Source organism: Lissotriton vulgaris, chromosome 11 (assembly GCF_964263255.1).
Source record: "Lissotriton vulgaris chromosome 11, aLisVul1.2, whole genome shotgun sequence".
Taxonomy (NCBI): domain Eukaryota; kingdom Metazoa; phylum Chordata; class Amphibia; order Caudata; family Salamandridae; genus Lissotriton; species Lissotriton vulgaris.
In genome coordinates, this window is record NC_141699.1 from 962963901 (window position 1) to 962980311 (window position 16411).

The 16411-nt window shown below is 40.7% G+C and overlaps 1 protein-coding gene across 1 annotated transcript in view; it reads right to left on the reverse strand.

Moving 5' to 3' along the window:
• LOC147683760 (arylacetamide deacetylase-like) overlaps positions 1-16411 on the reverse strand; it is a 142354-nt gene that overhangs the window by 43083 nt on the left and 82860 nt on the right. Inside the window, exons 3-4 of the mRNA XM_086944129.1 lie at positions 6265-6334; positions 5469-5640 (exon numbers count right to left, since the gene is read on the reverse strand). Of these exons, the coding sequence (XP_086800255.1) occupies positions 5469-5640; positions 6265-6334 (242 nt within the window). The remainder of the gene's footprint in view (positions 1-5468; positions 5641-6264; positions 6335-16411) is intronic.

The following is a 16411-nucleotide window of genomic DNA, read 5'->3' on the forward strand; positions in this document are numbered from 1 at the left end:
ACTTGAAGTGAAACCACACCTATAATTTAACAAAATTTAAAGAGTAGTAACTCAGCTTCTTTGACATCAGTAAAGTAGTATGTATGGCCAGCTTTAATTACTTTAAGACGTGCTGGTTCCTGAAGGTATACTTGCCCACCCGCCGATTTAAAAGGGTCAATGAGTTGACGCAACTTCCATCGCTTATCCATAGTGGCCTTACTGAGGTCGGATCTCACAAAGAATGTTACATTTTCGATTATAACTGGGGAGTTAGGTCTAGCTTTAATAGATACTGCCTGCCTAAGTAGAAAATTACCAAAATAAATCAAAAAGGGGCGAGGAAATTTACTCTCTTTGTTTCTATTAATTATTGGTAATCTATGCACTCTTTGAAGTTGCCAGTCCCAGTCCCAGTCGGTCAAGTCTAGAAAAGCCCTTTGGAATAATTTGACCACATATGCGCGGGGGTCGGATCCCTCTGACCCTTCTGGAACACCAAAAAGTCTGAGGTTTTGCTTCCTTTGTCTTTTTTCCATGTCTTCCAGTTTGCTTTGGAGGACCTTAATCTCTGCTTCATGCTGATGAGTTGAAGCCTCTGTACGAACGGTCATTTCCTCAACACCGACCACCCTCTGTTGGAGCTCTTCGATTTCTTTTGTGACTCCACCAAGCTTGCTGGTCACCTCTAGTAGACAGTTCTGCATGTTATTATTATTCTCACTTAATTGGAGAAAGTGCTGCTGCGCTTCCTGCCGATGTTCTGTTAAGATTTTCAGAATTATATAGAGTGATGAGGACTCAGAAGTAGCTGGAGGCATTGTGTATGATGTACTAGCCGTGTCCTCTTCTGCCTGAGTTAGAGATATGTGCGGGTTCGGTGAGCATGCTTCCACGCACGATTCATTTGCTACTCCTGTTCTTCCTGATGTGGTTATAGTGTTATCATTTTCAAGTTGAGGCTCAGTCCCAACCGTAGAAATAATATCAGACCTGACTGATGCAGAAGGAGCCACAGACAAAACCGGGGAAGGAGCATTACAGTCAGCAGACTTATGGGAAGTTTTCACATTTTCTCCATAAGTAGGGCTAGTCCCTGCTAAGCGCAATGCCATATTTTTAACCCCCCCTTTAGCTTGTATCCACTTTTGCAGAGGGCTCTCATCTCTGATAGGCTTTCCTCGTATGTTTGAAGAAGTTTTCGAGGTAGAGAGAACTGAGGCATTAATGTTCTTTCCTTTCTTCAATTTATTTTTTGCCTTAGATCTTCCTTTTTTGCGTCTTGATGGTTTGGCCACATCAACGGGAGATCCATTTAGTTCTTCTTCATCTTCCAAGCACTCTTCATACACATCATTAGAGTATTCCTCACCCCTCTCAGAGATATTAATAGTACTTTTCATGGTACTCGCCCTACCATCCGTCACTCTTTCAGAGTACTCAATAGGAACAGCTTTGGGTACCTCAGAGGTGGGATTTGCAAGGACGACCCCCAGTTCTGCTTCTTCCCCATTCAACATACTCTCAGCGCCCCCCAATTTCTCCGGAGCCAAATTGTGCTTTAGCGCTATCTCACTACTCAGCGCTTGACCTATATTACAGCTGGAAACCTCAGCAAGCTCTATATTCAGATCGCTACCAATACCCCCTTCATTCTCATAGTCATCAGCTGCAAGATTGTTACCTAGTCCCGGCATACTAGAGGTAGATGCAACATTGTTGCCAGGATTACCACTGATGACCAAGTCAGTCTTTACTTTAGCTAAGAGAGTCTTATCCGGGGCAACAAAAAGAGGGGGACGGATTAGCTGCTGCTGCTGCTGCTTACCGACCTGTGGGTCCGGATTACCGGGCTTCCCCAGCTTCTCAGAGACAGCAGACGATAGGCGAACCGCACCTGCACCCGCCGCTGCTGTTTTTCCCATCACAATGGCCGCATTTTCAGATTCTTCATCCATCGCTAAATCTTCCGTCAGGGGTCCTCTCCCAGCCCGTGTGGACCTGGGTATGTGTTTTGGCGCCATTGTATTGGAAGTCAAGCAGGTTTGCTTCCCCGCTGCAAACAAAACGTTTGTTGGGTTTGACGCGAGCGCCGCGTCTGAGAGTATGGGTGGCCCCAGACCAAAGTAGCCAAGCCAAAAATCAAGCAACCTCCTAGCACTGCACAACACCCCCGGAGGTCAGACGCCTAGTTGTTTCCAACCGTATCGGGCGCGCAGGAGCAGCAGCGGTAGCATCAACCAGCTGGAAGGTAGCAGAGGTAGAAGATTTTTCAAATCCACTCATTCCTTCATTCGCTGAACTTCTTTTTAATTCTCTTTCTAAGGTTTTCTTATGCGTTCGCCTTCACCTCGAACAGCATAAAGGGTATTCTTCTCCATTAACCTTGAGGAATTAGGGAGAACTTGTAAGAGCTACCGCTCCGTGGCGTCTTCAATCCGCCATCTTGCTTTCCCTCCTCAGAGATCCCCCCCAAAAAAAATGAATAGCATTTAACAACTAATTATAAAGTAATTGAAATTAATGTAATCCCCACATTGTACCCCTATAACAATAAATCACACACACAAAAAATATAAACAAATATTAAATAGAAATCAATTTATTAATATTAATGAGCAACTAATTTATGATTAATTAAACAAAAATGACTTTCAACCCTTTACCCCTATTAACCCCACAAACCACACCTAAAATTATTAAACAAATTCCATATTTATTTTCCAATTCATTAATTAATATTAAGAACTATTTATCAAATAATTAAAAATACATTTCTTCCCACCCTTTACCCCATAAACCCTACAATCCACACATAGAACTATCACAGAATTACCATAATCAATTATCAATTAATTAATTAATGTTAATTAACTAACAAATAAATTACTTTCCACAATTAACGCTATAAAATCTAAATAAAATAAATAAAAAATAATCCTTAATTTAATATAATTAAATTAGTTCCCACCCTATTCCGCTATAAAACCCACAACTTGCTACGGAACAAAAAAAATCAAAATTTAATTCATAAAATGTAACACATATATTAAAAACATAAACAATACTTATACAAAAAACATATGTCACTACATTTAAAATATAAAGTAAAATACATAACTAATTAAAAAATCGATATTTGAAACATCTATATTTTTGCAACAATATTAATGACTTCTATATTTTTTTAATGATATTTCTTACCTAAAATTCAATATTCTTTACCAGGATATTCTTGCTGTTGATATTTCTGGATCATGATATTTTCAACTCGATATTTGTGTAAGTCGATATTTCCAACTCAATATTCTGTCTCAGCACCATAATGGAGCAAAGAATTAAGTAAAATGTTGCAAAATATGCATAATCTGAAATTTCTGCATTTTGTGTGCATGAAAAACATTTAACTTAGTCTTACTTGTGAACAAAACAGGTTTTTTTTTGCTCCTGAAATAAATACATAGTACAGAAGGGATGAAAATAGTTGTGCTTTCTCTTCTGCGATACTCTATGTGGAGGAGCAAACGCAGTGGCTGTGCATAATAGAGTGGGTGTTTCATAATGTATGGATAGTGAACAGATTCATTAAAATGAGGGTCATTTTTGCCGATGCATCTGCTCTAGAACAGTGACACAGGTGCCCGGGCACAAAGGTCCTTCTGTAAGTATTAAGGGGTCGATTAGGATCGCGGACGGACTTGCGTCCGTCCGCGACCCCAGAGCAGGAGGGAACCTCCGCATGGCATGCGGAGTTCCCTCCTGTGCAATTAGGATGTGACCGCCACCCTGGCGGTCACATCCTCTATTTTTAACATTGCAGCGGGTGCAGCTTCAAGCTGCACCCGCGGCAATGTTAAAAATGCACGCATTGCATTTGCATGCAGAACGAGGCAGGCACCGCGTGGTGCCTGCCGCTTTCTGCATGCAAATGCTGGGGGGTACCATAGGTACCCCCCATGTGCACCCCCCACCCCCCCTTCACCTAGGGGGCCCGCAACGGGCCCCTGCAGTGAAGATCCGTATGCTTTTCCACGGCGGGAAACCCGCCGCGGAAAAGCACTTTTTAAAGCCCATCCTGATATGGCGGACGATGTCTGAGAGACACCGTCACCATATCAGAGCTTTTCCGCCGCGGTTGTAAGCCAACCGCAGCGGAAAAGCTGCGGACGGAAACCAGGACCCACCAGCCATCCTAATGTGGCGGTGGGTCCTTGGTCAGTCCGCTGTGGTTTTTCCGCATCCTCTGGCCCGGCGGTGGCTTCCGCCGGCCCCGAGGATGCGGAAAAACCGCAATCATAATCGGCCCCCTAAGTGTGTACCACCAAAAAAGTGGTGTACAGAAATTTGACCATCTGGCCATCTTTCCTGAGAAAGTAAAAAGTGTCTAGTAGCTCTCCAGAATTGATCACCCCGCCATGTAGATATGCAGTGAAAGACTGCACTCCTCTATAGGATGGAATCCATGCCACATTCCAAAGACAGGCCAGTGATGTGCTTGTGGGTGCAGTTTGTAGCTGCAACCATCACAAGTGTCTTTAGTAAGTGCCTTAAGAACCCAGATGTCCATAGACTACCTGCTTAATATCACACATTTGTGAGGGCACCACCACTTTCAGTCTCCATAGTTCTCTTTCCAACACACGTGCAGCTCTTAAGGCATCATGCCACCTTGGTAACCGAGCATCCATGAATTCCAATATTAAGGGCTTTGGTCAATCTGCGGTGCAGAATTCTTGGACACTCTGAGCCTCTGTTATGTAATGTTATGTGTTTATTTGTATAGAGCACAACTCACCCTGGAGGGTTTCTTGGTGCTGAAAAGCAGGAGTAGCTAAGGCCAAGCCTGGGCCGAGGCCAGTCAAAGAGCCTTATCTTCAGTTTCTTGTAGAAGAAATGAGGAGATGGCTCTGATGTGCAGAGGCAGTTTATTCCAGGCTTTGGAAGCAAGGTTGGAGAAAAATGTCAGGTGGATGTGGTTCTGCGTATTCAATGGCTTTGTGCAAGTAGTATTCTGACTGAGCTTAGGTGTCTGGTATATTGGAAATGGGAACTGGGACTTTTAGTAGAAAATGGGTTTCCACTTGAATTCCTACATGCTCTTCTCACTTCCCACTTCTAGTCCTTTGTCCATCTTGTGTATTTCACCAGTTTTTTCCTGCTAATATCTCCATAGGGAAGACCCTCAGATGTGCAATATTTCTTCACTCTTGTAATACTGATTCAGCCACCATTATTATGTTTATGGCCAAATCGGAATTACCATATTTCTTGTAATGTGGACTTCAGAGTTTTCCCTTTAGTTCAATCAAAGAGTTAACTCATGTCATTGTAGACATCATTGTGCCTCTATTGTTGGGAACAGTTCTAATCTGCACCAGGTACACAAAAGGAGGGTACATACTGTTGTAAACCATGTCAGTTCTTGCAATGTGTAATTGGCTCGATTACAACATAAGAATACTTTTCGCTTACAAGTGACAATCTCATACCTGCTGTGTCACAGCAGCAGCCAAGTTTCCACCAGCACTGTCCCCTGACACACAAATTCTTTCTGGATCAACATTGTACAGGTGAAGAATTCCTTTTTGTAGAAAATACTTTGTAGCAGCATATGCATCTTCAAATGGTACTGGAAAATGATGAGCGGGTGCTAACCGGTAGCTGCAAGAGAAATAATGTGTTATTTCAATCTCTTTGGTAGACTTTCAGATACCACACAGTTCCATGTGTGGTTATGTAACCCCAAGCTCAAATGAAGTAATAGATTGCAGAAATTCAGATGGCTTTTTTAAATTTATAGTTTCTGTCATTCCTTTCTGACAAAATGACATCAAATCTAACCTTTTTTGTTTTGTAATTATATTTCAATGTTTATGAAAAATGTGTTAATTAGTCATTTGGAGCATAGCAATCAAATACATTGGTGTTATATTTTCAGTCCTTTTGTAAAGTCACAATGTGAAAGTATCACCAAGAGTTGTCCGCATACATTCGAAATCGGCAGTTTTGTAAAAAGGCATGCCGCAATAGGAGGGCAAAATAAAATGATAATAACATTATGTTATTATCATTTTATTTTTTCCTTTCTTTTACTGCTTCAAGGCAGTGGGGCAACGCTCCTCCGCCTTAGCGGAGGAGCCACAACTGCGAGTCTTGAACTGGCACATTTTAATAGTGAGTGCAGTGCACGAGTCATACGTTTAAGTAATTAATTGGAAAGTCACAGTTTGTATCATAATAAAACACGAGTACACATTTTGAAAACATCAAAAACTAAATACTTACTCAACTGACACAACTACTGTATTTAGCCTGTGCGCAACCCATCTCATGAGAAGATCGTATGGCTTCATGGCTGCAATTCAATAGGGTAAATCATAAGAAAAATGTTTATCTAGAAGGTTTTAAAACAATGATGCACAACTTCGAAACAATGCCTATATATAACGATTATTTCAATATTACTATTTAAAGTTATACAGTTAATTGTGATAGTAACAGAATTATATGGTATTGTGAAGTAAGTGATATATAAACTAGACACAGTTAAATAAATTGTCAAATAATTAGGGTTGTGCAAAGTTATTTTTTCAAAGAGTGTAGTGTCATAAAGCTTCCAGGCCCACTGTTGTTTGTAGTTTCCTTTCTGACATCCCAGTTTTTGGTTTTTATTCTCGTCCATGAAATAGAGAGATTTTTTGCATGTGCCTGACATGTTTAGCTTTCTCTTGCTAGTAGTCTGGAACCATGTCTCACTTGTCACTCACAGGCATTTTGAATTAAAGTTAATATTTGGATTGGATTTGCCTCAACAGTGATATAAAACAAATTTTAATAGTGCAAAATTATACTTGCAAAAATTCCTCATTTTCACACTAAAGTCCAACTGCACTGGAGCTTTTCAACCTTCCTGTATGTTTCAGATTTTTTGCAAAAAAACAAACTGAAGCCTGCAATATTAAAAATATCTTTGCGACCTTCAAATACAACAAAGAACATAAATTAGGCTAACTAGCATATGGAAATGGTCAGAAAATACAAAATCTGAGAATGTTAAACATATCACAGACTCTTATAAAGCTCTTTTATATCTTCAGTATTGGGCAAGATTAAACAATCAGACCATCTAAGGCTCAAAAGTGTAAAAGAACATTTGAACACTTTCACATACAATTCCATAGTTGGCCTCCCGATTTGAATATATTTGTATACGTCTGCACACCTGAACTGCGTTATTTGCTCTATCAAGGATATTTGGAACATTTCAGTTATCAATTTTCCTATTCTAGGTTGATAATCATGCTTGTTGCTGACAATATGGCATTCATACTCCACATGTTCTGCTGTTTTTTTCATCCAGCTTATTTAGGGCCTGAATATGAGTTTGGCGGATGGGTTACTCCATCACAAACGTGACGGATATCCTGTCCACCGTATTACGAGTCCCATTATATTCCATTACTTGTAATAGAACTCGTAATATGGTGGACGGGATATCCGTCACGCTTGTGATGGAGTAACCTGTCCGCCAAACTTGTAAATCAGGCCCTTAGAGTCGTCATTGAATGGAACAACTTTTTGGAGTAGTTGTTTTTCATGAGAAATTGTTAAACTTATTTTTACAGCTATATCATCCCAGCATATTTTCAACTGGTCACAATCCACATAAATATGGGCTAAAATGCCTTTCAGAATTTACACATTAAGAAGTCACTGCCCTACTTCTCAATTTTTTACTACGACCAATTTGTCCTCTTTAAGTTTTTTTCTGCACAAAGACAATTTACATATTAACCCATATTTTTCAACTATTTAACAAAGATGCAGGAGAGATTTCCCAATGAAGTTCTTTTTGACATTCCAAGCTTATATATGTGCCTGGAAGTAATTTGTTTGACTTTGGCAGCACCAAAGCAAATCCAACTATTCTAGTATGATCATTTACCCCCTATTCTGATGAGGGTTTACTTACAAAAAAACACTTGGGTTAAAGTACACATTTTATTCGTCTCTTCAAAATAATTGTAGGATGTTAAAAAGGTATTTGAGATCCAGTAATATGCTGGGAAAACATCAGAAAATTAAGGGTGTTTTATAACCTCTGCAATGTCGAGGACGTGATCATCACCTCCTCCCCGTTATGTCTGGAATGTGGAGAATTTGAACACTCCAGGAGAAAATCATTGTGGTGCTTGCACCAATGTCTCTTCAAAAAAAGACTTTAGAACATAAGAAAGGAGTTTCCCTCACATCCTGAAATTATTTTACTTTAAATCATAGACATGCAGTGTAGGAGCATCCATGTTATTGCTGCAGTATTTTGGGACTTTAGCAAAGTAGCTCCACAATTATATATTGGCCTGGAATTTATAGTTTTTGGCATTACCTTTCAGGCATTGGCTGCCACCATGCAATATCGATATTTGAAGAAATTGAAATAACAAGTCAGGTTTTGTTAATCTCAATTCTCTTTTCATATGAAGAAAAATCAATTTTCACATCAAGGGTTTCTCTATTCTTTTATTACCAGTTTTCATCAGGAGAAAGCTTTTCCATTAGACCTAGAATTATGAATTAGAGCCTGACTTAAATTACAGAATGTGGTTGTACTCCGTCAGGGCGATGACAAAAAATGCACTGTTGCACTGGCAAAGTACTCCTCCACATTTAACGATGTCTGATAGTCTTGCAGACATCTGTAGTCATTGGGAGCAATCCCCATCATGGTGGTTCCTATCAGTTTGCTAAAAGTTTGGCAGATCTCTCCGATGAATAAAAAACATATAACACTGTCCACTCTAAATCAGGCAGATGGTGTTATATCTAAACCTGATTCGACCCATACTCCATACTTGATCGGAGATAGGAGTATGTTTGTGATGTGCAGCAGTAGACTCTGTTGCTGACATATATAAGGTCTAAATTCTCTCCTTAGGCGGCATACTGTAATAGTGATATACACTTTTGTTTTGACCCAGATACCTAGCTTCCCATTTGTAGTCACATTTGTACAATTTTTGACCATATAATCCCAAAATGATGCCATATTGACTGATGAATGTACGCAGGGCAGATAAGCACAATGCAAAGCTGCACCTTATCTGTGCTACCACCCCTCCTTTTAAGAGCCACTTAAATAGGTTACAGTTTCCTGACACATTCAAAAAGCCCATAACAGGCTTCAAAGTGAAATTCATTTTTGGGCTCCTCGATATATATATATATATATATATATATATATATATTCACTGAAAAAACCATAGGTTATAGACCATATATAGTTAGGGATTAGCATTTAAAAAACCTTATTTTATTTGCACAAAACCATTGAAATTCCATATATAGTTAGTTGCACTAACTATATATCGCGGACCCGCAATCCACTGCTAATGATGTCACATATTACATCATTCATGACATGGTCAGTGACATCACTGATGACATCACTGATGACATCTCAAATGACATCACTGATGACATCACTGATGACATCTCAAATGACATCACTGATGACATCACTGACATCTCATTTGACATTACTGATTACATCACTGATGATATCATTTATGTGATAATACATCTTCAGACTCTAATATAACCTTTGATACACTCAGTGTAAACAGGCACTCACAGACTGTCACACATCCATGGAGTTACTCACACACCTATTCAGTCATGCAAAGAATCAATCACATCTCCATTTCCTTAACTATACAGTTATACACACCTTACTTATTCAAACATATACTAACACATATTTACTCTCTTATACAATCCTTGATACAAGTTCACAATGATTCATACAGCCACTCTCACATTCACTGACTCTTATGTTCAGTTATTTATATATGTCAACTCTCACATGGAGTGTGCTTTACATATGTACTTACTTTGACATGTAGAACTGAGATATCCATTCACTCACCAATATACTCATGCACACAGTCAACTGTCCATACAGCTGTTTCTACATGCACTTTTGAACCCATACACCTAGGGAATCAACCGCTCACACATCTATGCACAGAGTTATACACCTCCCAGCCACCCACACACACACTCAGTCTCCCATACAAATACTTGGGCAACCATTCAATAACCCATATAGTTACTGATATAGCTACTGATTTAAACATGCAGCAGTTTACAGAAGAACATAAATATTGATTGCCAAATTAAGACACTTTAATCACTAACCCATGCACTCAGTGAGACACATTTAATCATTCTCTCATACAGTCAGTCATGCACCTACTAAATCCTTCATCCAGACACTTATACATCCACTCATTCTTCAATATGTAAGACATATTTTAACTTTACAGAAACATACAGTCACTGGGTGTTGTCATCAGTGATGTCATCAGTGATGTCACTGACCATGTCATGAATGATGTAATATGTGACATCATTAGCAGTGGATTGCGGGTCCGCGATATATAGTTAGTGCAACTAACTATATATGGAATTTCAATGGTTTTGTGCAAATAAAATAAGGTTTTTTAAATGCTAATCCCTAACTATATATGGTCTATAACCTATGGTTTTTTCAGTGAATTTTCAAGGTTTTGTAAATGCAAATTCCTAACTATATATGGTCTATAACCTATGGTTTTTTCTGTGAATTTCATTGGTTTTTTAAAAGCTAATATCTATAGCTGTAAAATATATTCTTTATTAAGTGACGTATCACGTAGCCCGTGAGACGCCTCATGATGCATCGCATAACCGTGACGTATCGTCTCTGCAGCGCAAACCAAACCCAAAACGTAAGCGCGCCAGAACACGCTTAAAGATATATATATATTTTTTAACCTTAATTAGACAAAATCCACACGTGCACATATCACAAACGTTCAAAAAACACAATATGTCGGACTCCCGTTACGCTGCCGGTTAGCTGCCCGGTTAACGTACCAGGAAGCACCTTTACCGCGAAAATCGCAAATTTTTTTTTTTCACCCCCCAGGGAACTTTAATAGCCCCCTCATCAATCCTAGGGGTTCAGGAGGGGTCTGCCTTACCCCTTTCATTCATTTACACCTTTTTTTTTCCCACCTCTTGTCTCTCGATCCCACAGAGAGACAAGATGGCGGCCGCTCCAGACTGTTTACAATGATAACAGCCAATCAGCTTCTCCTCAGACTCCCGTTACACTGCCGATTAGCTTCCCGGTAGCTTCCCGGTAGCTGCCCGGTTAGCTGCCCAGTTCGCGTACCAAGACGCGTCTCTACGGCGAAAAAATCGGATTTTTTTGTTTTTTTTTTTTTGGCCCCACGTGGTTTTATAATATCCCCCTCATAAATCCTAGGGGGTCAGAAGGGGTCTACCTTGCCCTCTTTCCTTCATTTCCCCCTTTGTTTTGGCCTCCTCTTGTCTCTCGATCCTACCGAGAGACAAGATGGCGGCCGCTCCGGACTGTTTACAATATTGACAGCCAATCAGCTACTCCTCAGACTCCCGTTACACTGCCGGTTAGCTTCCCGGTTAGCTGCCCGGTTAGCTGCCCGGTTCGCGTACCAAGACGCGTCTCTACGGCGAAAAAATCTGATTTTTTTTTTGGGTTACACTGCCGGTTAGCTTCCCGGTTAGCTGCCCGGTTAGCTGCCCGGTTCGCGAACCAAGACGCGTCTCTACGGCGAAAAAATCGGATTTTTTTTTTTTTTTTGGTTACACTGACGGTTAGCTTCCCGGTTAGCTGCCCGGTTAGCTGCCCGGTTCGCGAACCAAGACGCGTCTCTACGGCGAAAAAATCGGATGTTTTTTTTTTTTTTTTTGGGCCCGGCGTGGCTCTATAATATCCCCCTCATCAATCCCAGGGGGTCAGGAGGGGTCTACCTTGCCCCCTTTCCTTCATTTCCCCCTTTGTTTTGGCCTCCTCTTGTCTCTCGATCCTACCGAGAGACAAGATGGCGGCCGCACCGGACTGTTTAGAATGTTGACAGACACCGGAGAGCCAATCAGCTTCGCTTTGCAAAGTTCCGATACGCGAAAAGTTCGCGAACCGGAGCGCTGCCCGGAGCGCTGTTACAGATATATATCTTGATTTAAACGTTAATTTCTCAAAATCCACTGAAGCACATATATTGAGACCTAGCAAAGGCACATCGGGCTAACAGTCCCTACAATTTTGCCAAGTTTCGTGGAAATCCATTCAGCCGTTCGGGCTAAAAGTGAGTCCAACCGCCCTATGGAAATTAACATGGGAAAAACGCGTTTTGGGACCCCCCTTTTTTCTCGGCCCCCCCTTGACGAACCCCCCCCAAATTTTCAGGAGCTGCTCAGAAACAAAATGTGCCATTTTCCTGAAAATTTCAGCCGATTCCGTCCACAAACGCCAAAGTTATTAGACATAGAATTTTCAAAAGTCTCATAGGAAAAAAATCCTAACTATATATACCTACTGGCTATCGCCAGTAGGTAATATATATATATATATATATATATATATATATATATATATATATATATATATATATATATATATATATATATATATATATATATATATATATATATATATATATATATATATATATATATATATTTATACATATATATATATATATATATATATATATATATATATATATATATATATATATATATATATATATATATATTTATTTATATATATACTAGCGGCCCGTCCCGACGTTGTCCGGGTAAAAAAAGGCTAGGCAGCAATGGTTTTAGTATTATAAATAACATTAACTTCAAAACTTCACGGTACACCACATTTCGTGTTTCGTGAGAATCAGGAAGTAGAATAAATTGGTTGTCGGAATTCCCCGACCTCGATAGCGCAACATATAACTGTCCATGAGTGAAGCAGTCCTCTCGTAAGTCTATCCCAATGACTTTGTATGTCTGACCTTGTGATTTGTTAATGGTGGATGCAAAAGCAATGTTAATAGGGAATTGTAAGCGTATTAATTGAAATGGTAGATCAGTAGGGATCATGGGTATCCAGGGAATATGGGCTAACTGTCCTGCAGCAGGGCCAGTGAGAATAGTAGTCTCTATTACATAAGGTAAAAGAGATTTAACTTGTAGGCGCGTCCCATTGCAGAGATTTGGTGGATGTAGGTTTTGTAATAACATGATAGGAACACCTACTTTCATTTGGAGTGTAAGAGGGGGAAGCCCTGGTTAAGTGAGTGGAGGAATTCTTGGGGATAATGCACAGCGTCTTGTGTATCTAATACTGTATCAATGGAATTATATATTGTGGTTTCACCTGGGAATAGTTGTAGTATGTGTTCATTATTATGATGCACCGCAGAGTTTCGGGTGGCAACTAAAGACCTTTCGCAAATCCATGTGTAATCTTTGCTGAGAAGATGCTTGATGTCTGGGTAAACATGTTGTATGAGTTCATGTAGTGTACAGAGACGCTTACCTAAGTTTTGTATGTTGGTAAAGCCATTTGTGTCAGGTATGTCTCCGTTGGCCACTTCTATTAGAAGATCTGCAAATTGTGTATCTCCAACTCCTAAATGTGTCCTCATGTTAGTGCGCAAGGTAATAGATTGTACAGAGTTCCATAGGTGTGATGCTTTTAAGCATGCTTTTAGTATATCAGCCCGCGTTCCTGTAGGCACCACAGGAAGCGTTTGTCGGAAGTCACCAGCAAACACAAAAGTAACACCCCCAATTATGTTGTATGAATTTCTAATGTCTTTGAGAGTTCTGTCAACTGCCTCAATATGTGAGCGGTGTGTCATTGTACATTCGTCCCACATAATAAGAGACACATTTTGAAGCGGTGTCCCCAAAGGTCCGTTTTTCCGAATAGAGCATATTGAATCCTTTTCAAAGGAAACTGTTAGAGGCAGTTCAAAGGTAGAATGTGCTGTTTTCCCAGCTGTTAGCAAAGTGGCAGCTATTCCAGATGAAGCAACAGCTAGAGCCAAATTCCCAGAAGATCGAACTTTGGCAAGTATGAGGTTGATTAGGTAAGTCTTTCATGTGCCACCGGGGGCGTCTATTAACAATAGTTTGCCTTGCTTCTTTTCAACACTATCAACTATGGTGTTGTAGGCGAGTTGTTGATCGGGAACTAAGTTAGGCAAGTGTTGAGCAAGGTAGTTATTTAGCTCTGGAATATTGTGTGCGGTAGCGATATTGTGGTATCCAGTTAGGTTAGTTCGGACCGCTGGCGGCAGGCTGAAATCTTGTAAGGACTTCTCGCTTAATAGATACAGTGAGTCTTCAATTTCTATAAGTCCTTGGTTTATGATTTCATTGTTGATAGCAGCCTGTGCCGATGTTGTCCGGGTATGAATTGCTGCCGGGCAGTAGTATATTGTTTTCTAGGATTTCCTTTTGATAGCATTTCTTATCTGTGACAGGCCTGTGAAACGCTCCGATTCACAGTGCACTGCTGATGCACTTAAGAGTGCGCGTTCAGTAGTGTGTGAACTCGAGTTTCCCTATTTTATTTTTTCTTGCAATATTATATAGCGCAAACTCGACAACATGGCATAAGGCCAATTTACATTACAGAAGAAAACATTCATTTGTGGTAGGCACGGGGAGACAAAGCAATTTGCCTGGAATCACAGGATGTTGAGCTGATGCCGAGATTCGAACGTAGCTCCCCAGCTCTAAAGTTCGCAATTCTAGAACTTGTGGCGGGCGGTGTGTCTAAAAGTGTATGTTGGTGCTGGCCATCAATGAGAGAGACCTGTGCATTTTTCAAATGGGTGGTGAAAAAATATGAGTATGTTGCTGGAGATGTGGGCTGCCGTGCCACCAATGTACTTACCGGGGGAGGGTAAACACCGATTATTCCGCAACTTTCTTTCCACATACCATCACTCCGCATACTTTAATTACGAAAGTACCATGACTCCGCAATGCCATTATAACGCATGGCATTACATTTTATATGCTTTTACTACGCATACATTTACAATGAAATTCGTTGTAAATGCATGAATGGTAAAAGCATGTTCTTTTTTAATGTTTGGATAAGGTAAGTATGGGTATAGGGGTATATGTTTTGGGGTACTGAGGTATATGCTTTGGGGTGTTTGGGTATTTTAAGGGTTCAGATATAGTTTTGGGTTATGGGGTACAGGGGTAGTTTTAGGGTTTAGGGATAGGTATGGGTTTAGGGGTACAGGGGTATTTTTAGGGTTCAGGGCTAGGTTTGGGTTTTGGGGTATAGGGGTATTTTTAGGGTTCAGGGGTAGGTTTGGGTTTTGGGGTACAGGGGTATTTTAAGTGTTCAGGGCTAGGTTTGGGTTTTGGGGTACAGGGGTATTTTTAGGGTTCAGGGCTAGGTTTGGGTTTTGGGGTACAGAGGTATTTTAAGTGTTCAGATATAGTTTTGGGTTTTGGGGTATAGGGGTATTTTTAGGGTTCAGGGGTAGGTTTGGGTTTTGGGGTACAGGGGTATTTAAGGGTTCAGGGCTAGGTTTGCGTTTTGGGGTAAAGGGGTATTTTTAGGGTTCAGGGCAAGGTTTGGGTTTTGGGGTACAGAGGTATTTTAGGATTCAGGGGTAGGTTTGGGTTTTGGGGTACAGGGGTATTTTTAGGGTTGAGGGCTAGGTTTGGGTTTTGGGGTACAGGGGTATTTTTAGGGTTCAGGGCTAGGTTTGGGTTTTGGGGTACTGGGGTATTTTTAGGGTTCAGGGCTAGGTTTGGGTTTTGGGGTACAGGGGTATTTTTAGGGTTCAGGGCTAGGTTTGTGTTTTGGGGTACAGGGGTATTTTAGGGTTCAGCTGTAGGTTTGGGTTTTGGGGTATATGGGTATTTTTAGGGTTCAGAAGTAGGTTAGGGTTTTGGGGTACAGGGGTATTTTTAGGGTTCAGGGGTAGGTTTGGGTTTTGGGGTACAGGGGTATTTTTAGGGTTCAAGGCTAGGTTTGGGTTTTGGGGTACAGAGGTATTTTAGGGTTCAGGGGTAGGTTTGAGTTTTGGGGTACAGGGGTATTTTTAGGGTTCAGGGCTATGTTTGGGTTTTGGGGTACAGGGGTATTTTTAGGGTTCAGGGGTAGGTTTGGGTTTTGGGGTACAGGGGTATTTTAGGGTTCAGCGGTAGGTTTGGGTTTTGGGGTACAGCAGTATTTTAGGGTTCAGCGGTAGGTTTGGGTTTTGGGTTACAGTGGTATTTTTAGGGTTCAGGGCTAGGTTTGGGTTTTGGGGTACCGGGGTATTTTTAGGGTTATGGGGTAGGTTTGGGTTTTGAGGTACAGGGGTATTTATAGGGTTCAGGGCTAGGTTTGGGTTTTGGGGTATAGGGGTATTTTTAGGGTTTAGGGATAGGTTTGGGTTTTGGGGTACAGGGTATATTTATAGGGTTAAGATGGGTTAGTGTTTAAGGGTGTTGGGGTATTTTAAGGAGTAAGGGTGGGTTATGATCATGGGGTGCAGGGGTATTTAAAGGGAGCAGGGTGGGATTAGCACACAATATGAGACATGGC